This window comes from Neodiprion virginianus, chromosome 3 (assembly GCF_021901495.1).
Source record: "Neodiprion virginianus isolate iyNeoVirg1 chromosome 3, iyNeoVirg1.1, whole genome shotgun sequence".
NCBI classification, from domain to species: Eukaryota; Metazoa; Arthropoda; class Insecta; order Hymenoptera; family Diprionidae; genus Neodiprion; species Neodiprion virginianus.
Window position 1 is genome coordinate 25,088,508 of NC_060879.1, and position 23,611 is coordinate 25,112,118.

General features: G+C 39.0%; 2 protein-coding genes across 7 annotated transcripts in view; both read right to left on the minus strand.

The window, feature by feature from the left end:
- LOC124300894 (tubby-related protein 4) overlaps positions 1-13,668 on the minus strand; it is a 49,006-nt gene extending 35,338 nt beyond the window's left edge. For all 5 annotated transcript variants that reach the window (XR_006907355.1, XM_046755382.1, XM_046755381.1 and 2 more), the window contains exon 1: positions 12,925-13,668. Coding sequence is in view for 4 of the 5 variants with exons in the window: in XM_046755382.1 (XP_046611338.1) it covers positions 12,925-13,020 (96 nt within the window). In the remaining variant the exon portion in view is untranslated. The remainder of the gene's footprint in view (positions 1-12,924) is intronic.
- A 328-nt stretch (positions 13,669-13,996) lies between these two features.
- On the minus strand, positions 13,997-16,470 carry LOC124300898 (RWD domain-containing protein 1). Of its 2 annotated transcripts, XR_006907358.1 has the most exons (5): positions 16,259-16,470; positions 15,238-15,587; positions 14,912-15,098; positions 14,502-14,776; positions 13,997-14,181 (listed from the first exon to the last, which is right to left on the minus strand). XR_006907358.1 is itself a non-coding variant. In XM_046755389.1 (4 exons), the coding sequence occupies exons 1-4, from the start codon at positions 16,326-16,328 to the stop codon at positions 14,661-14,663; spliced, it is 723 nt and encodes a 240-aa protein (XP_046611345.1). In that variant the 5' UTR covers positions 16,329-16,470; the 3' UTR covers positions 13,997-14,660. The 2 variants fall into 2 exon arrangements, 1 of the variants encoding a protein (XP_046611345.1); XM_046755389.1 differs by having other exon boundaries at positions 13,997-14,776.
- Between the last annotated feature and the right edge of the window lie 7,141 nt (positions 16,471-23,611).

The following is a 23,611-nucleotide window of genomic DNA, read 5'->3' on the forward strand; positions in this document are numbered from 1 at the left end:
AACACATACTTCGAAAGCGAATAAGAAGGTGGAAACTGCGAAGAGCAGTTCAGGATCAGGAGATGTCCAACGTGCAATAGCATCATTGATCCCATGAATGTCTACAATTTCTTCAGAATTAAATCTAATTATCAAAATCAATCGAAATCAGGAACATAGGTATAATTTATGAATTTCATTAATATTTTCATATGTGTTGTCTGTGTAAAACGAGTCATCCACTTCGTCATCTGTACCAATATTATCCCGCGGCAATAATATCAAGCTTTAATGGAATAGAATAGTCTCAAATATTAAAGTTTTTAAAATTTTTTTCTCATCATTCAATTATTATTCTTGTATTGTAACTATTCTTCTCTTAATCGAGACGTGAAAACCATTAGCGCGTATCATCATCGAAACTGTGAATTGCGAATTATCATTCCGATACCCAGAAGGACGGAAAGAGTCTGGGAATCGATGTCTGGCACGTCGAGAACGTAGCCAATTTCACGCTAATTAGGCAGAAACCGTCAGTCGCACGACACAAAGTATAACATATCGCAAAGGGACCCTGTAGCTTTCGCCTCACTTGGTTTGCATTAGGTACAACCACGCCTGATATACCTCTGATAAAATAATTATACGATGGTGAACGCGGTCGTTTTGAATGTGCTGAAGAGTACAGCAGCCGGTGTGGTGAAGGCGTTTATGCTCTCTCATTGCCCGTTTCAATTCTGGATGGGCTCTCCAATTTCTGCAGACGGGTTAATTTCATTATAGGTACTCACTTAATAATCATTTCACACACATTACTCGGGTTGGGCTCAACTCGGCATTCTCGCTGGCTCCCTATCAACACTGGCGACAGATTCAACGGAAATTGAAGTAGACTCAAGTACCCGTATTCCGAGGGTTGAGGATCTGGCGCGAATATCGCACGGATGCAGACGGAACGGTTGGAGAGATGAACGTGAACCTGAACTTGAGGATTCGCGGAGGTCTTTTACGACCGGAATAAAGAAAATAGAATAGAAAAAATATGTGTCTCCTCGAGAATCGGGTAAAAATATTACTAGACGTGCGAAATATCAGGATTTGCAGATTAACCGGCGTAATTACAATTACTCAAATTTGTGATCTTCGAAGTTATGCATCTAATTTTTCACAGATATTACAGTATTCGGTTAATCTGACCAAACACCTTGATGATATCGTAAACAAGTCTTTTCTCTGTAGAATGATCCATATGCCAAAGTGCAATTTCAAGAATTGAACATCCACCGTCGGAAGTACGCCCATTTTCATATTCCGCTATGCGCGGTGACAATGCACCAGAATTATAGGGCAACCTGAGCACAAATACAAGTAGAGTTGTGTGCCTCGGATGCAATGCACATGCAGGCATGGTGTGTACGTGGAACTCTAGCGAGTCGTTGAACCCTCATAAAGGTTGAATCCGACAGTGAGGGTGCCGCCATCCTCGAAAGCACTACACGCAAGAAATATCAGAAAATTGCACCCTCTGTTCCCGAGTTTATTCCGGTGCATAGGTAAAATGCCCTGCAAAGTTAATGAGCAAATTTCAAGTACGATCGCAAGTTATAAGTTAACGGAAACGAACTCATGGAACATTCGAATATTTTCATACAGACTTCTCTAGTGTCTATAACAATAACTTCATATGAAAGTGGCGAATGAGACGATACGCGTCTGGAATGAGGAAATAACGAACAGAAAACCTGTAAAAATCACGGAGGGTTTTTAATTCACAATCAGTGTAAATTCGTAAACTGATAAGAAGGCATCGCGGTAACTCGAGTAAGGGATAATGCGAAAAGTGTGTCACACTACGAACCGTTGAGTTGAAGCGACTGAATACTTATCGTTAATCAAAAGCAACGGCGTAAAAATTTCGCACCCCGCAAAAAGCCTCTTCTCCACTTCTAACAGGATCAGCAAATGAGACTACCTCTTGCGTGAGCAAAGTGGTCACGTGGCTCAGCTTGGATCTCCCCTCGAATAGCAGCGCGATACTCTCGTCCGGCCAACACCGTACCGTACCTCGTGTGTTGACGTCTCGTGCATACGCGTGCTTGTAATTACTGCTTCTACTCAACCTTTAGAGAAAAACCTACCTAGTAGCATGAACCTCGGGCAGTGACCTGTGAAAGGGAGACACTCTCTACTGGAATATCTGCAGGTGAATCGAGGGATAAAAAAGATCATAGTGAACGTGATCACCAGAAGCGTTTCAAAGAGCAGGGAATTTGTTTGACGTAAAATGTGAAATCAGTCGGAAAAATTCACACGCCTCGGGTGGTGTTCGTAAACTTCGATTATTTAAATGCATGTGTAATCATTATATCTATGCAATGAACCTTTGTTAAACAAACTAGCTGTACAAGTTACTGGACAACGGAGTCTGCAGTTTGTTATTCACTTCTGCTCGTGCTGACTGAAATTCTCTTCCTACGTGGACTGCAGTAGTGAGTTACTGGGTTGAGAAACAAGCGTAAAGTAATGAGCAAAATTGTTTGAACATTGTGTTTATCTCACTTCCGCTTGAACCTCGCACTTCGGGTACATTCAAGAAACTTCAACGCCGACGTCCAGGGACAAGTTTAGACTGTGTCTATAAAATGTTTAATTCACGACACAATTTTGGAAGGTATGTATGGTTACTTTTTATCTGAGTGAAACCATTGTATACTCTCAAAAATCCGCTGACCGAGTTTTCGCTCACAATCAGTCAATTCGTTGACTTCAAGCGATGGCCGGGTTGGGTTCGATTTAGTTCAGAAAAGACTCTGCGGTATTTGTTCATCGTCGTACACAGAGCACATGATTTGCGACCCAGAGTCTGATCGGTTATATTGCTGGTCACCTCGGTGTAGGCGTACTTGTTGTAGACGTAGGTATTATGCTTTTATGTTTGTGTGCACAAAGCTCTCGGATACTCCTCGATATATACAGAAATTCGTATACAGGTAGACATTCACCTCAATTGGCTATAAACCACCCTCGCATTTTATTACTCGTCAAACACACAGACCGTTGATCGTATGCTGCGATATTCGACAAGGGTTTATTTCCAGCATTAACCTCACAATCAGGTGTGTGGTTCCAATCGGATTTCTGTTGATCCGACGAAATAAATACTTGTGCTCGTGGTCTTATCGCGATATTTAAATTTTAAATCGCGATAATTTTTCGTCACAGAATTCACAATGAGTACTGCCATTGTTTATTTATTTGTATTACTATCGGAAGGTTGCATTGACAATTTGAAAATATCACCGCGGTCGTCCGTTACAACTAAAAGAAAAGTGATACAGGTATACCGACTGACAACTATGTATGTGTATTTTATTTACGAGTCCACACGCACTTGAATCGTGACCAAAGTATTATTCCGATAAAGAATTTCGCGGAAAAGCCGCACATTCCAGCTGTGGTGAAGGTGAACACCTTTATAGTTAGGCAAGTTCCTTTCCCAACGATCCCAGACTCGTTTCAAACTCCCAACTTCAATATGAGCCTCTTATACGATGTATAGACAGAGATCAAGTCGCGTGAAAAACTTCTCACGCCATTCTACACTCCATTCACACTTCCAATGGATCTTCGGATTGTAGGATCACTCACGGTAGAAAATTGTTGTGCGAAACTTCTTTTCAAGTGTCTACCATAGGCAGAAATTGTTGCTTACTTGGTTTGCGATTGCGTCGTATAAAATGGGTCGAGCTATATATACTTCAATTTTAATTACAGATTATTGCGATTCTCAATGAAATTGTGACTGTAAAGAAGTCGTGTCGGTAAATAATGAAAATGTTATTCTCTAAGTGCGTCAGCCACTTTTCAATTTCGTTTCCAGTATGTTGGATAAATTTTCTTATGCAACGGAGTTAATTGAAGCTTTTCGTTCTTTGTAAGAATAAATTTTATTTCTCCAGCCCCTGTATAGCAGTTGCTAACGAGTTCTCATATATTTCTGAAATAATTTACCACTGTTCTGTAACAAAACAAAACAGCCGCGCCTTGAGGCAAGTTATTATACTCTAACGCGTGACCAAAAGAAAAATCTTCATAACGAGACCACCGTTAGTTATTGACGGTTGAGAAGAACCGCAACTCATGCGCAAACTTATACAATCAGAAAATATTTTTATGATTACAAACTGTACAGTACACTCAATTTCATACAATCTCTTGACGATTTCGGCATGTGAAAAAAGTGACGCAGCGTTCGAACACCATCTTATGTGATAAAGCATGATCGTGAAGCATGCACTTGGATTGACTTTGGAAGGGGAAACTTGAGTCGGCGTGGGTATAATCGAGAATCGGGATATCAACGAGTATTGAATTTATCGACTTGCGTGACGTTCAGGGAATCTGATTCTTGGCTTTAATCGTCCGCAGTGCGTGATCTCCAAAGGGAGCTGCAGTGCTCCTGGTTACGGTGAGATAAATTTTATACGGGTTCTCGGGCTATGCTTGGATGCACCACAATGCTCCGTGATACCTATCTATGCACACTGAAAACGCCATGCATTTCAGTGAACATACACAAGTGGCGGATTTGACGTGATATGGAAGGAGCAGAATACAATGGTTGTAGACTAACACTGTGGCTACAAATACGGCTTGTTATTAATACTCAAAATTCGGCCGCCCGATACTCGCGTATGACGACCATTGGGGCTTATACGATTCGCGGTAAATCTACCTTCACTACCGTATCAAGCTGTGGCAAGTAGTAATGTTACGATGCGGTCAGTCACTTGAATAGACTGCCGAACAAAGTGTGCTTTCACATACACACAAGTCGATCAGTGCTGCAGATGAAATTACCTCCTCCAGTAACTTGAAATTTCTAGTATATATCTAGGATTCAATCTGTCACTTCCTTAAAGGCTAGCATTAGTTTCAAGTACTTCGTTTAGATCAGAGGGTAGCACCTCATTGTTGGCTGACTTTTCCCGATCTGCATCTTGATGCGTATATCGTAATATATTATATTTTCGAGGCATTTTCAGTACGCAAATATGTCTTCAAACTGGAGCAAACATACAAAGTACACGTTCATGTCTACGATACGTACAACTGTGTTTATTATATCGCTTATAGCGTGGAGAATGTTTCGTGCCTCTTGTACCAGCTACCATAGCTCAATATTTCGTACCTGTCAACAGTCATGCAAGCAATCACTTCCCATAGTACCGTATACATGTATATTTGTATCCAATAGCTCAAGTTTAGATAGTTCGAATAGCTGGCAGCATGACTTCAATCGATTTGTTCCGACCTCCGCCGCTGTTACAACTTGTTCGACGAGTCGATGTGTGAACAAATACTCAAGCTACGGTCTGATTTTGTCAAAGTGAAGAAAATCACCAGCGAAAGACTGGTTCAAGTCAATAAAATGACCTCTCTGGCAGGTAATCATAAGCAGCGCAATTTTCTATCTGCAATGAAATTTACAAACATTTCAGAACTTGAGAACAAAAGCTGTGAAAGCTGTGCAATGGCTTTGAACTGGGAAGAACGGAGTTTGTCTCAATAAAACTCTCCGTACGGATTGGTTTTTCGAACTGATACCGTATATTGCATCCCTAAATTACTTAGTTCCCAATTTACCGAATTCCCAGACTACAATGGCACTGTCACCTCATCTGTGAAATAGTTTTCCAAACCTGTTTCTTATTTTTATATGAATATAGTACATTAAAAATTACTTCTCTTCTCCAGGTAAAATGTGACGCCTGTTTACTCCAACAAACATCAGGCTATACCGACGACTTGAGTCGATGCTAGTTGTGGCTGCAAGCACTTTACCTCCGTCGTCTTATTGTTTTATTCATTTCCTTTTTACGGCTCTCTTTTAACGAGGCGCATGAAAGAAAAAAAAGCTCAAGTGAACCATTTCTTTCCGCGATAGAGATATCGATTGCCAGTCAAGCTGGGAGTGTCAAGTAACAATGAGCTTCCGTCTTTCTGAGTGCTGTCTGGTGAGCCAAAGAGAGTGAAATAGTTGGACTGGATATTCCAATACCACGTTTCAAAGCGAGCGGGCTCAAAGGGCGGTATATTACAGCGAAATAGTTCACTATGTATATTCCCCTTACCGTAGTCTGAAACTATCAAGCATCGCCGCCACGATTTGTATCCTTCTACTAAGTGCTGCAGGTATAAGTACTTGGAAAGATATCAACGAATTAGCATACTGCGCCTAGATAGCAGTCTTGGTAGAAAGCGATAGAATAATTATCTGGATCCAAATCGATGTCACGTGACTTTATACTATTTACCAGGCACCTTTTGTTCGGCTGAATGCCTTATATTCAGTGATAAACTGTGTTGCTCAAAGACTATAAATGTGAGCGGAACTATATTTCATGATGAGCATCTGACAAAGTCATTGCACGTTTGAGTTCAAATCCTATCGAGATGTACACTTGAGCAAAATTAATACGAACCGCTCTGTATCCGTACCTTCGACTCGCCGTATCTTTATCTTACTTTCCTGTGGAACTAATCCCACGGTAGAATAACAGAGATGAAGGATACCACAAATCTGACTTCGTAACACGCAGCTGTTTCCGTAAATGGCGGTTGCTGAGCTGGTATCGCCTGATCAACGAGTTCTAATTACTCTGTAAAGGTTCGAACATCTGATTCAGCTGTTATTAATTGTTCTCATGTACGGATAGAAACTCAGTAATAATAACTCCGGTACAGATTGCAAGAATGATCTCAAGTCTGTAGAGTAACTTTAGATATGGCGTGTTTTCGGATGGTCACGATACAGAATTTTTTGTAAATGAAGCTTGACACCGTCTCAAGTAGGTAAATTTATTGCAAGATACAGTGCCACCAAACTGCTGTCAACCTAGCCGCCTACAGCTATAGTGATTACTTTACTAACTTGTGAATTTGTGCTTCCAGGCACACAGTTTAAATTCTATGAATTTGTTAGATTGATTAATGAAACTTGAACTGCACTTCATCATCCACAAAACTATTTCAGTCGACAATTCCCTGAAACATACATCAACAGCGACGAAATACAGATGAACACAATACATGATGGGCTTCGAAGGGCTTGTTTTACAATTTCCAAGTATAAATCTGCTCACGCGAATTCAACACCGAACACTTTTCTCACGATAGTGAATTATTTGAAAAGAAACTAAATTCATGGTGTTCATGACAAGTTCTAATTATCTTGAGCTAACTTTGCCGGAGGCCAGTCACGGCTGAAGTTATTCAAACTCTTTCGCTCGAATTTCCCGACGTCTGTATCCCTTTCAAACCCATTGAAACCGTGCAGCCTCGTAGAATGCAATGATGTAGCTACTGCTTCACAAAATACAGCCATACAGGACAAATAGAGGGTTGAAACAGTACAACGGCCTCAGGTCATAAGTGCGCTACAGTGGCAGAATTTGGGGTGGAGAGAAAGATGCCGTCAATTACAAACGCATTGCGATGATTACTCTCTTTCGCATGGCTTTATCATGGTTATATTGTGTATACTTACAGCAACAAATATTAAAATTAGTACGTATGTCACGCACTAAAAACAAAATTATAAAAGGTGAATAAAAAACCCTTCGAATTTTCGAGCAATGGCATAGTAATACTTTCAACTTGCAAAGCGAATATTTAACGTTCCCTTGCAGTCTGGAACTCGGCACCAACCAAAAACATTTCAAAGTAAAATACTTGATGAATGGATGAACATTCAGATAAACTTTATATCATTCAGAAGGTGTCGTGCAGATTCCCGGCAAGGAAATAATGGACAGGTAATTCGTGTGCACGTAGGTATATTCAATGTGTGTACCACGGGCAATTCCTCACGTATTCAAGGAACATAAAATTATTGGCTGTTCGACAAAGGCCGTCTATTGAGACTTTAATCAAACAGGTTTAGCCTACGGTATGTTTCCCTCGAAATATGGAATTAAACGAATAACCAAAAATAATCTCAAATTACCTTTTCCAGACACAGTGTAAATATACCGCATTTCATTCTCCCAATGTTCAGAGAAACCTGACTATTATGGCAATCTATATGGATCGCAGTAGATATCCAACCAACATAATATGGAAACAGTGAGCGACTCATGGTTATAGAGATCGAAAAATACATTTGACAAGAACGTGTCAGGTTCGGATCCACAGCATCCAAAATTTGTTTTCGGCTTCTTATTTTCCACACGGATTTCACACGTTTCTATACGTACATTGTGGCATTTTCAGTGGTTACAGAATACGTAGGGACGAAGCTTTGCTCACGTTTGTTTGTCACGTGTCAAGAACTGTCGACCTGTTCCGCCCTCCACCCACTGTAATCCGGAAGCTCAAGGATTTTCCACCGCAGTCTACAAATGGAAACCACCGTCACCAAAGGGTTCGTAGTTTTCCACGGTTCTCTGTTACCAGTAGTGGTCGGGGGAGGTTGTAGGGGGGTGAAGGGTCAAGGCGAGGCCTGCTAATGGGCGAACATTTACCTCTGGCGCCCCTCTAACTATGCCACCAAATCCAACATTTATGTCGGGCGTATGGAAGGCTCAAGAGGATATTCATATGCCTCTGGTGACTGGAAACACGTGTAAGATGCTTATATCTATTATAATTCCTAGTATCCTCGACTCCAAACGTAGATCAAACAACCTACAAGATTCGTCGAAAATCCCGATTCTCGGTACTTCGTTAAATCCTTGTTCTCCGAGGAGCTACTTTGCGAAGATCTAAAGGTGCTTTCGTTCTTGAAATATCTAATTCAATACGACTGCAGGACTCCACTTTCTTACGTTTTTGATGTTGCATTGGGGCGAAGCACAGCTGAATGCTACGATTATTGGAGTTAACCGCAACCACTCGTCACAATTCGCCAAGTCACACGCCAAATATAAAATCAATCCTTCCTCTGATGTCATTCTTGTCCACCGTCATACGCTTCGCTTGCAGAGCTGTATATTTGACGGTTTATGTGTCTACGCAGTGGCGCGGAACAATAGAGTTTGAATTCTCGGATTCAATGTGCGTGCTCGTTCGCAAGCGGAAAGACGTAATGGGACTCGCTTCATTAAAGTTGGTTTTGTCTTTTGTCCGGCTCGTTTACATTATTTGGGTACCCGTCGATTCTTACAAGTGCACAATAAAACTGCGTATATCGACTCCTGGAACACATTCTGCCCGTATACTTATTGGAAACGCTGATGGAGGAGTTAATGAGAGCATCGTTTATGCGTCAAATTGTAACAAATGAAAAAGAGAATAGAAAGTACCAATCGATTACGTAACAATGTCTGACGGTAAGTTGGGTTGATCAATGCTCGTTGAAAATAAAATGTTGATGTTAACGCCCTGAAGTTGTATGCTTGTTGCAAAACCATTACCCTGTAGCTACACTTGACATTCATTTTCCGGAGTACTACTTCTAAATCCAGCCATTGACTGGAGTTTAAAAAGTTTCCTAGTCTCTTTGCGTTCTTTAATAGTTTACGTGTGTTCTTCAGTGACATTTTTTCACTTAAACAACTAGGAATCGTCACTATAGAAGTTAGCTTGTGCATGGTGTATAGAAATGAAAAGACCCACTCGAGACGCGAGGCACGATTCTCATCTCGAGCCGGTGCAGTGCACCTGTCCCTCTTCTTCTTCCTCGCTGGATTCTAAATCCAATCCCTTATTAAATTGCGATCTTCAAGCCCTTGAAGCACTAAGTATCTTTGCCGTTGTTCTTACCCTTCTTCGGTGAATTAACTCAATTTCAATGAACCGCAGAACTACGAGACATCGTCTATGTTCACCCGACGTTCACTCTTGATACTGAAAATATAATCCCGTACAGAAATGTGTGCTCTCTAATTATCACTTGGACATTCCAAGACAAGTGTCACGTTTTCCCTAACTTTTGCTACACGCATCTGAACTTCCTTTCAGATCAATCGTAAATCGTGCTCAGCTAGTCTTTGACCGCTAGTGAACTGTGACTGATTCTAATTACCGAAGCGAAAATTTTGCCGTCAAAAGATTGCCAACGGTGGAAGATTGACTTTGGAACTAGCTTCGACTCATTTTTCTACCGCAAAAGTGGTATGTATCTTTTCCGATGGTGGTGGAAAAAAAATGATAATTCCATTTTCAGATCCGTTGAAACACTCGGTAAGCATCATCAACCAAAGAATTCATCAGAAATATAGTTTGCTAATTCCGTACGAATTCCCTGGTGACAGAGATCCGACAGAGGCGAATGGAGAAACACAGGTTGGATTAGGGCGGGGCATGAGAAACGCTAACAATTAATCAAGTCTTTTGAGCTAAACTTGCCTTCACAGAAGCCGGCTGCAAATACAGGGTTGACGTTTAATCATCTCCCTTTTATACTAGCAAGCACTCGCGCCGACCGTATAAAATGTAATCCTTCAAATTACTCACCTCTTCTTCTATCTTCGGTAAGCAACAAATTACATTCACCGATTTCCTTTACGCTCATGCAACTTTTGTGCGTTCGATTTCTTTTCAAATAACTTCCAGAATAATTACGATACGAGCTTGTCTGTAATTGCCGTATTGTATTATACTTGTATTTTGTTGGGAGATTATCCAGACGTTGAATGAAAGGACACAGTATTTTTCTGGGAAATGTGGTGTAATATTTAATTTTCTAACCGTTGAAGATTACGGGTTCTTCGCGAAGCATTTCAATTCGGGTTGACAAAACGCGGAGAAAAATCAAACCCTAGAGAAATCGTGATATTGGGTGAAAGGGAACGTCCACTCGAACCGGTATTCGTCTTCAATAACAACTCTGATTGTGAGTGGGTATTCCCGACGGTATTCTCAGGTTAGATGAGACACCACTGTTATATGTGAGTTGCAATAAGCTTGAAGAGTAAATTTCAAATAGCAAATTGAATTTATGGTGGCTAAATAATAGAAACACCGACGATTGTGACAAAAATACAAAACCGAAGTTTGCCCTTGTTAGCAATGCTGCTGCAGTCACGCCAATTTTTCATGAAAGCTGTACTACTTTAAAAGCTAAGCTAAGAGCAAAAGCTACTCGCCTCGTCTCCAGGCGAAGCCTCTGCATACGTCAAAGTTGCTCGCGACTTTTCCCCGGATATGAATCGCTGAAAGCTGGAGTGAAAGTAGCAAGTCTCCCCTCGCAATGCAGCCGACCATCGGGGTTGACAACTGGCTTATAGCGTGGTAAGATGTTCTTTGCACTCTATGGAACCTCAATCATCTGGTTCGTATCTAAGTTCCGTGTCAAAGAGCTCTCTGTGACACAGTATTTTATACGATTTTTGCAGTGAGTACGGTAAGGTAACTTTACGTTCGCGCACGTGACTTTTTGCCATCAAATTATCTCAACGGCACGCGATACTGTAAAAAGTAAAGTGTTTGGAGAAGCACGCGATGCTCTGCACCGAGAATGTTGAAGTTTTTTCATCATCCGTCTAAGATACGGGAGGATCTGCCAGTATACGTGTGTTGGGAAAGATCAAGGCACATTAACTTTCTGCAAGTAGCACAAATGCTTTCTGCGATGATGAAGAAAGCATGCTTTTCATTCTACATTGCATGCTATTTTCAATTAGAATGCAGAAAATATAATTAAACTGACATTCGCCCCCCAAGAACTACACTTACAGTTTTGTTAAGCCTTTTAAAACATTTCTTATTCTCATCTTTACTCGAGTCGAGTCTTGTCATAGTCAATAATTAGACTACGGAATTGTTTTTATTTTCATTACTTTTTCCACTTTCACATAATATTTCAACCTTATTTACAATTCCACAAAACGTGGCATCCTGCATTACTCATCCGAATTCTTCCAATCAAAGCCTTGAAGATCCCTTTGAAAATCTCTGATGTCGAAATACTCTCTGGCCAAAATCTATGCGCAAGATGAAAATAAAATCAGAGAGTCAGATATACTACGGCATAAGAAGGCCAAACGACTGTTGTAATGTTTTTCTAGGCATTATAATTTTTTTAACCGTACATCTATAATAAAATTATGACTACTCTATTCCAACGCAATTGTTCTATTGTTAAAACTGCACACATGGCGAAATTTATATTTAAGAGATGAAACGAGATCGTAAAATGTGCTGAATACTTTGATCCATTCATGTTTGGAAAATGTCCAACTACTGTAATGCGACAGAAGCTATTCCCCTGCGTAGCACTCGAGTAATGTCGAACGATTTCACGTTACGCATCATCTGCAATAATCCTATAATGTCAAACCAATATAAGTTCGAGCATTAATAAACCAGAGAATTGTATACTTGAATATTTGAATGTACATACGGTTAAGCATTCGGAAAACATACGGTTAACCTTTTACGCATGCCGTAATAGTGCTAAAAATTTCAACCCCTCCTCGCCGGACTATTTTGAAATCTGCAGTGTTGGAACCTTGAAAGACGCGAGAGGGTGGAAATTCATGAGGACGTGGATCCTGACTTTTTTCTCGGCGCGCACTGTCGGGGGATGGTAAATATTTTATTACAGCAATACATCCGGCTGTCGTCTCTTTTAGAACCAAAGTTTGCATTTGCATATACAAGTTTGCGTGGCTATTCACGGTTGGTAGGTATATGTATAAGTATATTAGTCTTCTTCCCTGGAATTGATCGTAGTCGAGGTTGACACTCGGTAAAGAGACACTCAGATTATCCAATGTTTTGCGGGTGGTGACGGGTACCTAACTTTATCCCGTGTATTATGTTGGGAACTTGCAAAAGGTGCAAAACAAAAACGGTTGTCCCGGCTTTTTCTAACAACAGCGCTGGGTGAAATTACTATTAAAAAGGCAAAGGTGTTGATTATGAAACTCGGAAACTGTATGCATAGGGATATTAGGAGTTCTCGGTTACGACGTATAACACAACAACGAAAATGCGTACCTCAGGAAGCTCGTCTGGCACTTTTCCCATCCAACTGAGCGACAGGATGTTGCAGTCACACTTAGCGTTGTTATTTTTCTCAAAATGCAAATGCATTTTTGATTCATTTGTTTCGTAATCCCATGTAACTTGTAATTGAGAATTGTCCAATGTTTCAAAGATTTCCCAACATTTTTAGCAATTTCTATGTATAGTATTTACGCTTCAATGATACGAGGCGCATACATCATCAGGTGTTGGAGTAACGGTTTCACCCTATAGAGAGAATCATCTCCCTGAATGAGAGCTTGTAACGCACCTCCGCGAGTGCCGGGTTCATTGTTAAAGGATCCAAGTTCGCTAAGTTTGATATCACTTACAATAGTTCGTTTCTTAAAAGCTTAATGAAGCCGTTCGTTTGCCGCTGATAAAATGTATTATTTTATTCTCAAGTTATCTAATGAAATTGTTCTTACGATATAACTTTAGGTACGCGCCCTTCGGGAATTGAGAAAGTAAAAAATGTATTTTTTATTATTTTCGGTTGTTCGAAACTACTAAATATTCTCGTAGAAATTTAACAATCGGGCAATTTCGCGGGTCCTTGTTAAAGCTTGCAAGCTCACAAAATCCGCGCTGTCATTTGTTTCGCACTGTGGCCGCCATTTTGCCGCCGCGTATCGCCTCCGCCTCGCTCGACACTTTTCACTGATATTTCGCAAAGTTCGTGAGCTTTACACGCGGCCGAGTGTCAAACTGAAAGCTCGCTGTAAAGCAAGCTCTCCGGTGATTCTACGGAGTTGCGCCTGTATTGATTGTCGGAACGGCTTTCGGCCGTCTGGCGAACAAAATGCGAACTATTATCACTTCTGATACGGCGAGTGCCGCTACCTCGATATAAAGCCAACTGCCAACAAACCTGCGGCATTTCTAAACGCTAGGCCTTCCGTTTCGTTGCGACCTCATTAAATTCTTTCGAATGTGTAATATATCCATGTATGAAGCTTCCATTGGATGAGAAGAAAAAATTACCAGGGAGAAATTCCGATTTTTTCACTGTTAATCTGTCGCAAGCAAAAAAAAGATAGAATGCTGGACATTATCGTATTTATTTATATAAATATTTTTTTATTACTTATACTTGCTCCCTACCGATCCAATGTTACAAAATAAAAGTTCAATAGATGACACGGAGTTGTTTGTGGTTTGATACTCATCAAATTTTCTTACTGTTATGGGTCAATTACCCTGCACACCCACAAGTTGGATTCCGATACACTGTGGGAGAGAAAACGGGAACGTTTATTTAAATAAAACGAAATTCACACTCGTATCTGATGTTAAAAAAATTCTGAAAACTTTAATTTGATCAGTCTAACACGATCTGTCGATGAAGCTCTTATTCAATAACAGATTTGAACTCTAGGACGGTTTTTTTCTGGGTAACAAAGCATATATGAAGTCTACGAAATTGCTACATTGTTATTACGTTCTTACTTCAAACTATTATGATAAATAGGTGAAATAAGAGTACAATACAAAGTATCTCAAGTACCGGTAAACTAAGCTTTGTTAACATAAAATATCCAGCTATTTACAATTGTTACAAAACACTTCAACGGTATTAGGCATATGAGTGCATTTGGTGGTCCATGCTTCTTGCATTCGTTCATTACGAGTTTAAATTCCTCGTTGCTGATGACTCCAGGAGCCTCTGTCAGTCAGTCAGAATAGCTCACTCGCTACCATCAACATTGTTAGGCACTGTCATCAGACAAATTATTTGGGTCAAAATCCAGATCATCCGGATCATCGTCCAAATCAAGATCTTCCAAGTTTTGAAACAGACTTTCATCCACCTTGACTGCATCTCCTTTAAAAGAAAAATAAACTATGGAGGTCGATCGGATCGACAAATATAAATATGACGAAGCTCATATTATGAATACTTCAAGTTCGCGATAGCAGATAATTTGAAAATTAGTGAATGAGGACTGAAAATACATACCGTCTTCCAAGAACTTCAAATCAGATTGATCTAATGTTTTATCTGTCATAAAGAGCTCTCTTCCAGTCAATTTTTTCCCTTCACGCTCTGCAATTTCACGTCGTTTTGTAATTCCCATTTCATCATCAAACTTCTCTTTCCAGGTTAGAAACGTCTCGACAGTAACTCTTGTTCCCTCAAATCTTTTCTGCAATTTTAAAAACATTAAAGTTGACCAGCGCTGTTGATATGCAATTGTAGAAATCGGAACAACAGAAGTGCAGCATGGTGAAACAACTTAGATTTAAAATGTATGATACTAATATATAATAAATTATTGTTTTTACTCTTTCTGCCTCTTCTTCCTCTTTCAGTTTCAAGGCAGCACTTTCTTCCCTATGCATTTTTATTTTGTCCCACTGAACATTGAGCCATTCTTGCGCAGCACTAACGAGGGTGAAAACCATAACCATGCCTAAATTTTCATTCATTTGCTCCGCTAAGTGGTCTTTGAGTATCTGTTCGTCACCATCCTCAAAGTTTTCTTGATCCTCAATATCTACGACTAGTGGCTCATCAGGATATTTAGCTGTGTAAGTAAATTCTAGTCGACAAGCTAAACCATTGCTTGTCTCTAGTTCATGTTCTTCAGATTTAATTGGGATTGAAAATTTGTAGAAGGGCTGCTTTGCTATAACTGAAACCAAACCAAAAGCATGTTTTACTTCACATTTCAAATGTTATTCATACCAAATGTTACGACACCGTACAGTAATTTCAGACGAGTTACAACAGTCACGCGAGAGTCGATCAGAAAACTTGTGCAGCTCCGGCATGGCTCCGGTGAAATCGTACGAGTGAGAATAAATAATTCAAATTATTTAATATGAAACGTTTACTATTACAGAATATATTTCTCTAATTGAAAATCTTCAACATTCTACATATGAAGTGATTAAAAAAAAATAATGAATGAGTTTCAATTATTTCACAAATTCTCACATCGTCAAAGCGCATTGATAAATAACTGTTTAATCAATATTACAGCCGGCAGAGTTGGAAATTTAACTTCATCATCATTAAATTTTATAGATAAGATATAAATAGTGTGCCATAAATTTATTTGTCAGTGTATGCGAAAAAAATTTCGTGTTTACATGCCGTTCCAGGAGCCCTTGTATACGACAAACTTGAAGCTATATTAATTTGATAAATCTAAGTACATATCCATTGTTTGTTATTTTGTGTCTGCTAATTATCGTGCGTACAGTGATTATTCTGTGATTCAATAAATAATAGGTTATGTTAATAATGCCGCAAAAAGTGACGAGTATAGGTTATGTTTTTAACGTCGAGGTATGAACTTACTTTCCATATCGCCACAGTATATGGAATCGAGCGCCTCAATTTCATTAACCTGCTCGTCTCTATAATCCATTTTTTAATCCCGTTGTCTCCCTCTCACAAATCAGCCAGAGCGTAAATATTTTTTATATGAAAACCAGATTTTAACCTAAACCCATAGTGACAATTACCGGACGATACAGAAGATAGGGGATAACAGATGGGATATTATTACGGCTATTAGAGCACTGGAGAGTGGAGCTGTTGGAGTAAGAAAACCGTAAGGGAAATTTGAAGCATAAAAATTACAGTGTCCACCAGCGGGCGCTGCTAGTAAATATTTTTCCACGGTTTATTTCACATTACGGAAAGACTACATTTTTCATTGCAACACAGATTCATTTTTGTATTTCATATAATATAATATGTCTCATTCATTTTGCAGCACGCAATCATTGTCAATAATTGATTTACATCATTTTTACAACTAACTATCGTTTGATTATTCATTAAAATTTATTCACTTTTCCAATATATTTAGCATCTCTAGGATGCTGAATTTATTTTTTCAGATTTTTACAACGTCAACTTTCAGCTACAAATATTTCGGAAAAATTTTAAAGTACGTCGTATTTAGTTCCAATTGTTTCAAAAATGTTTTTATAGATATAAGTTAATACAAGGACCCAAAGTCACTAAAATTAAGTTCCGCAGCAGTCCTTTACATACTGCAATTAAATTTTTCAATCTGTTGCCAAACGAAATAAAGAATTTACCTATATTGACCAAGTCAATTACATATAAATTGAAAAAATGGTTAATCGGCCACCCTGAGCATCTATCAACGCTTTAGTAGAATATATCCGTCTTTCACTTTATTTTTAAGATTTAATACTCGAATTATTTAAAAATCTTATAAAACATGAACTAATGGCACTTCCATGCTTTTCGCACAATTAAATGTACAAACTGTATGATTTTTCTTAATTTTAAAATTAAATTTAAAATTGTTGAACTGGCATTGTTAGATTATATGCCTTTTCACTCTTCCCGAGCCTATGCACAGGAAACTTTAAGTTACCTCTATAGGACTATAAATGTACTTTTGTATATTACTTCTGTATATTATGTATATTTATATTTTCTTGGGAATAAATAAATAAATAAATAAATAAATAAATAAATATTTTATTTAATTTTTTTGCTTTGCTGAGCACTTTTAAAATTATGAGGTAACAAACGAAAATCGTCGTGCATTTGCGCTCCTGAAATGTTCCAACGGTAGAGTTGAGAACTTATTGCAGAACATCAGAGAATTACCGATTTCGACGCGATGCTGGCTGCATTCACCTATACTTAACCCGTGTGTACTTACCGACTTGTCGGCGATACAAGACATTAATAATGAGAATAAATTTCTGACAAAATTCGTAGCAAAACAGTGATTTAATTAAAGTATAAGTACCCGAGAGAAGAGTGTACACATAGATTATGAATAATAATAGATCAGATATGATAATGATGTAAAGATCCAAAAGTACATATGTATATGCGGTCCATGTACGATATTAATATATATGATCCATTTACGATTAATACGTGATGCATGCTATAAATTTTATAATTTTCCAGGAGACTAACTAGATGATCTACAATAATATGGCTGTAATATGAAAATAGAAGAATTATTCATTTTGAAATGGAATTCTATTCGACACGCGCTCGATGTATTCCATGACATTGGTATTCGTGATTATTCCAACAACTGTTCATTTGCTCTCTCGATCTTGAATTTTCGTAGGCATAGAATCGAAACGCTGTTTGAGCTAGTTGCAAGTGAAGTATTACGTTGGGTATAGAAGCAGAATTGTTTTCGAGAAGTAAGTAAGGAAAAAAATTTAGAGTAACTATAATACATGACGAAAGCGCTAATTGTGGTCAAGATGAAATGGATGCTCCGTATATAAGACAGTATTTAACGCAGTGTACTGATATACAGACCTAAAAAGATGATTGTCGGCGATTTTTTTTTTGACAGGGAGAAATAGAAATGAGCTTCGTGAAACTACGAGTGTATTTTAACTAGCACTTGAAAGGTACGAGCAAAAATTGTTTTCATTCAATTGTCGCAGAACGGCAGCGTTATTAGCTGACCCGTTAACTGAAGAATATATCTTTAGTCAAAGGCTGACAATCGAAAGGCAGAGCCGCTTAAATCGGCAGGAAAGATAACGTGCGTATTTCTTGTCTGTAATGTGAAAACTAAAATCATTATAAGTCTTGTCATATCATACATCATACATCATGTAAAGTATTAATGAAACGTATATAATTTTTGAAAAATTATATACGTTTCACAAAATGAAAATTACCTCGTGATTAATATTAATATTGATGATGCATATCCGCATTTCAATATTAGACGATCCGCATTTTAATATAAGACGGTCATTGACTGTCTTACGAGCTTCGCACCAAGAAGCGTAAGTTTCCAAAATGTAAACACACTTACAGACATTCTTACAACTGTGCTCGAAGAGGAAGAACACTTTCTATATTCACGTAAAGTATTAATGTTCGATACTAGAGTTTGGATGTTTGGATGTTCAGAAAGTGACGTCAGCCAAAATTTTTTTTTCTCTTTACATCATCGATCTATCGTAATCAGCTAGCCGAATTCCTCAGTTTGGAAACAACCGCGCAGTAGAGCGGACGTAAGAAAATCGAGCTCCGCAGATTTCGAGTACCGGGTTCTCTACCTCCTGGATTCTGGGCTCCGGGTCCGCTTCCTCGTGCACCTCGAGTTCCAGGATACGCGCTGCTTAGTTTCTACGCTCCAGGTCCGCTACCTGGTGGAACGTGATTTCTATGACGAGCGCTCCGTAGTTTCCGGGCTCCGGGTCCGCTTCCTGGTGGACCTGAAGTTCCAGGACAAGCGCTCCTCGGTTTCTACGCTCCAGATCCGCTACCTGGTGAAACGCGACTTCTAGGACGACCGCTTCGTAGTTTCGGCGCTCCGGATCCGCTTCCTGGTGGACCTGACGTTCCAGGACAAGCGCTCCTCAGTTTCTACGCTTCAGGTCCGCTACCTGGTGGAACGCGACTTCAGGGACAAAAGGTGGATGAGGAGGAGGAGGACGAGGAAGACTAGGAGAATAAGGTGAACGAGGAGGACGAGGATTTATGCTTGGTGAGTTTAACAGTTTCATAATATTTAATGGCAATTGTAATTATATTTCATCTAAAATGTTTTCAACTTGTCAGGTTTACAATAAATTATTTCAATTCATTTTTGGCGGAAGCCCAGATTCAATAGCTATCGATGCGCTGATAAAATTTCTAGAATTTTTTCTAATTCTCTCATAATCTTCTTGGTAAGCTGTGTCAATAAAAAAATTATATTAATACTTACACGATATTTTTGAAGTGTACTAATACTTGAAATATTTATTAGTATTCGAGGTATAACCCGAGGTGGTCAGCAGTGGTCGTTGCAGGTGGTTGGTGGTGGTTGTGGGTGATCGAGGTTGACGAGGAGAAGGACGAGGATCTGTGCACAGTGAGTACAACATGTTTATAATATTTAATGGCAATTGTAATTATATTTTATCCAAAATTTTTTGAACTTCTCATGTTTACAACAAATTATTTCAATTCATTTTTCGTGCAAGCCAAAATTCAGTGGCTATCAATGCGTTAATAAAATTTCTACAATTTTTTTATAATTTTCTCATAATCTTCTTGGTCAAATCTGTGAATGAAAAAATTACATTAATCCTTACACAATATTTTTGATGTGTTCTAATACTATAAATATTTATTAGTATTCGCGGTGGTTGGCTGTGGTTGCGGGTGATCGAGGTGGACAAGGAGGAAGACGAGGAAGACGAGGAGAACAAGGTGGACGAGAAGGACAAGGATTTGTGCACTGAGAGTATAACATGTTTGTGATATTTCATGGCAATTGTTATTATATTTTATCTTTAATTTTTCAAACTTGTCACGATCACAACAAATCATTTCAATTCATTTTTCGCGCGAGCTCAAATTGAGCAGCTATCCATGCGCTAATAAAATTCCAATAATTATTTATAATTTTCTCATAAACTTCTTGGTAAAATGTGAATATCAAGAACTTATATTAATCCTTATACAAGATTTTTCATGAAATATTGTATATATTATATATATTGTTGTATATATATTGTATAGTATTATATATACTTGAAATATTTATTAGTATTCGAGGTATAACCCGAGGTGGTCAGCAGTGGTCGTTGCAGGTGGTTGACGGTGGTTGTGGGTGATCAAGGTGGACGAGGAGGAGGAGGATTTGTGCATTGTCTAAAGTATTGAATAAAGTAGGAGTAGGAGTAGGAGTAGGAGTAGGAATAGGAATGGAAGTAGGATCAGAAGTAGGATCAGGAGTAGGAGTAGGAGTAAAATCAGGAGTAGGAGTAAGAATACGAGTACGATCAAGAGTAGAAGTAGGAGTAGAATCAGGAGTAGGAGTAGAATTGGGAGTAGGATCAGGAATAGGAGTAGGATCAAGCGTAGGAGTAGGAGTAGAATCCGGAGTAGGACTAGGAGAAGGAGATTACCATACCCTACCCTACCCTTTCCGCCCCTACCTTCCTCCTATACTCCTACTTCTACTCCTACTCCTACTTCTACTTCAATCTTACTCCTACTTCTACTACGATCTTACTCCAACTCCAGATCTTACTCCTATTCCTACTCGCACTCTTGAACCTACCCCTGATCCCACCCCTATTTCTAATGCTAATTCTGAACATTAATGTTACGGAATATGTAGATTACGTGTGAAATTGAATCCCATATCGAAACGAACAATTCTTTTATTGTCATATTATAGCCGATTATAGTAGATAATTTAGTATGTTTCCTAGCGAATTATAAAATTTATAGTTTGCATCACATATTGATCATAAATTAACTATATATATCAATGTCGTACACGGACCGCATGTACCTACATTTATACTTTTTGGTCTCTGCATCATTATTACATCTGATCTATTTTTATCCATAATCTATGTATACATTTTTCTCTCGGGTACCTATACTTGAATTAAATCACTGTTTCGCTACGAATTTTGAAAGATATTTATTCTCATTATTAATTTCTTGTATCGCCGACAAGTCGGTGAGTACACACGGGTTAACTATAGGTGAATGCAGCCAGCATGATGTCGAAATCGGAAACTCTCTGATGTTCTGCAATAAGTTCTCAACTATACCGTTGGAATATCTCACGCACCAATTTTCGGTTGTCACATCTAAGCCCATTAGGGCAACTGTCTTTATATTCTGCATCCAATGGTAAGGCTAGCCCCTTTGAATTTTTGGCGAAAATTTTCGCCACTTTGGAGAGAGCTGAAATTAATTCTTTCATGAACTATTCCGACGTAATTTTGCGAAAGAATTCGAATGGGCGCAGTCTCAACACGCTGCCATCAACGCATCTGAAGTTGCAGCCACAAAACGAGAACCTGTGTTTTCGACATTTTTCAGCAGGTGCTTTTTCGCTCGCCGTTTCTCTCCTGTTGGTCTTACGCTCTTTTCGCTGCGTTTTCTGTGTTCCTTGGGGTCCAATTGGTCGGGAAAGAGTCATACGAATCAATTCTGAGACGAAAAATTTTTTAGTAAAAAAAAAAAGGAAGGTTAACCCTTTGTATTTTTGGCGAAAATTTTCGCGATTTTGGAAAGTGCTGGAATCAATTCTTTCAGGCACTATTCCGGCGTAATTTTGCGAGAGAAATCGATTGGGCGCAGTCCCAATCTGCTGCGATCAACGCATCGAAAGTTACAGCCAAAAAACGAAAACCTGTGATTATATGAATCCTTACGTAATGTTTTTGATGTGTTTTCATACTGAAAATATTTATCGCTATTCCAGGTACAACCCGAGGTGGTTATCGGTGGTTGTTCGAGGTGGTTGGCGATTGTTGGAGGTGGTCGGAGGTGGACGTGGAGGAGGACGAACTGAACTGAGTCTCAAAGCCCTGTTGACATAAAAGCAGCCGTTCGATAGACATTATAGTTTATAGTTTACACAGCCCATTGCATGATATTTCATTATAAATACATATGTTTCAATGTATTTAGGAATAATTTATCAAATGTACAGAGGTCATGTGCAAATAATAAATGAATTGATTCGACCGCAGTTTGATGTATTCATTAGAGCTTCGACAATAAAATTAAGCTTTGTTACTTCTTTTATCTTATTATGGATAATCAAAAACATTTCCGACTATTCGTGCTGTGGAAGCATGGGGATTCAACCAAATGTAGCAAAAGATTAGAAACAGTGTATGTAGAGTACGGGTATTTTTCTAATAATGCAAATAGAATAGAATACCACGCCTTGCGAATTAGCTTTCCAGACAGAGATGAATGATGAATTTTAAGGACTGCATTATCGTTGTTGAATACTTTATGGCTCATGGGAAAAGAAAATCTGTAACGATAAAATTGATGCACCGGATCATCGTCGACTTTAACTTTTAAAATGTCCTACCATTTTCGAACGCCTCCTACCTCCCCCTGCCACCTCCGACCATCAATGGCCACTTTCGACCACCCCCTATCACCTTCCGCCAGCGCCGACCACCTCCTACCATTTCCGAACACCTCCAACCATCCTATTTACCTATATTACTAGATTAGCTATGATATGAGAAGAGAAGAATTATTCATTTCGAAATGGGATTCTATTCGACGCGCGCTCGATGTATTCCATAACATCAGTATTCATAATTATTCCAACAACTTTTCATTTGCTCTCTCGATCTTGAATTTTCATAGGCATAGAATCGAAACGCTGTTTTAGCTGGTCGCAAGTGAAGCATCTGCGTTGGGTGGAGGAGCAGAATTGTTTTTCGAAAAGTATTCTGATGGAACAAAATTCAGAGTAACTGCAACACATAACGGATGCGCTAATTCTGAACGAGATGAAATTGATGCTTCGTATATGAGACAGTATTTAACACTGCGTAGTGATTTAAAGACCTAGAAAGGTGATAGGGAGAGAAAGAACGACGCTTCTCAACACTTCGAGTGTATTTTAACACACATTTGAAAGATACGAGCGAAATTTTTCATCATCCAACTGTCGCAGAACGGCAGCGTTATTAGCCGACCCGTTTACTGAAGAAAATATCTCCAGTCAACGACTGACCATCGAAGGGCCTGGCCGCTTGAGTCTGGAATCGGCAGGAGAGATAAAGTGTGTATTTCTTGTATGAAATGTGAAACCTAAACTCATTATACATCATATCATATCATCATACATCATACATCATACATCATACATCGTACATCATACATCGTACATCATACATCATCATACAT

What these genes read in the sequence shown, in the direction of transcription:
- LOC124300898 (XM_046755389.1), bottom strand. Translation starts at nt 16,328, where the DNA reads ATGGATTATAGAGACGAGCAGGTTAATGAAATTGAGGCGCTCGATTCC. An exon ending in AGGAAGAAGAGGCAGAAAGA is followed by an intron (nt 15,099 to 15,237) that starts GTAAAAACAATA and finishes TTAAAATTGCAG; the next exon opens with AAAAGATTTGAGGGAACAAG. An exon ending in TTTGAAGTTCTTGGAAGACG is followed by an intron (nt 14,777 to 14,911) that starts GTATGTATTTTC and finishes TTTCTTTTAAAG; the next exon opens with GAGATGCAGTCAAGGTGGAT.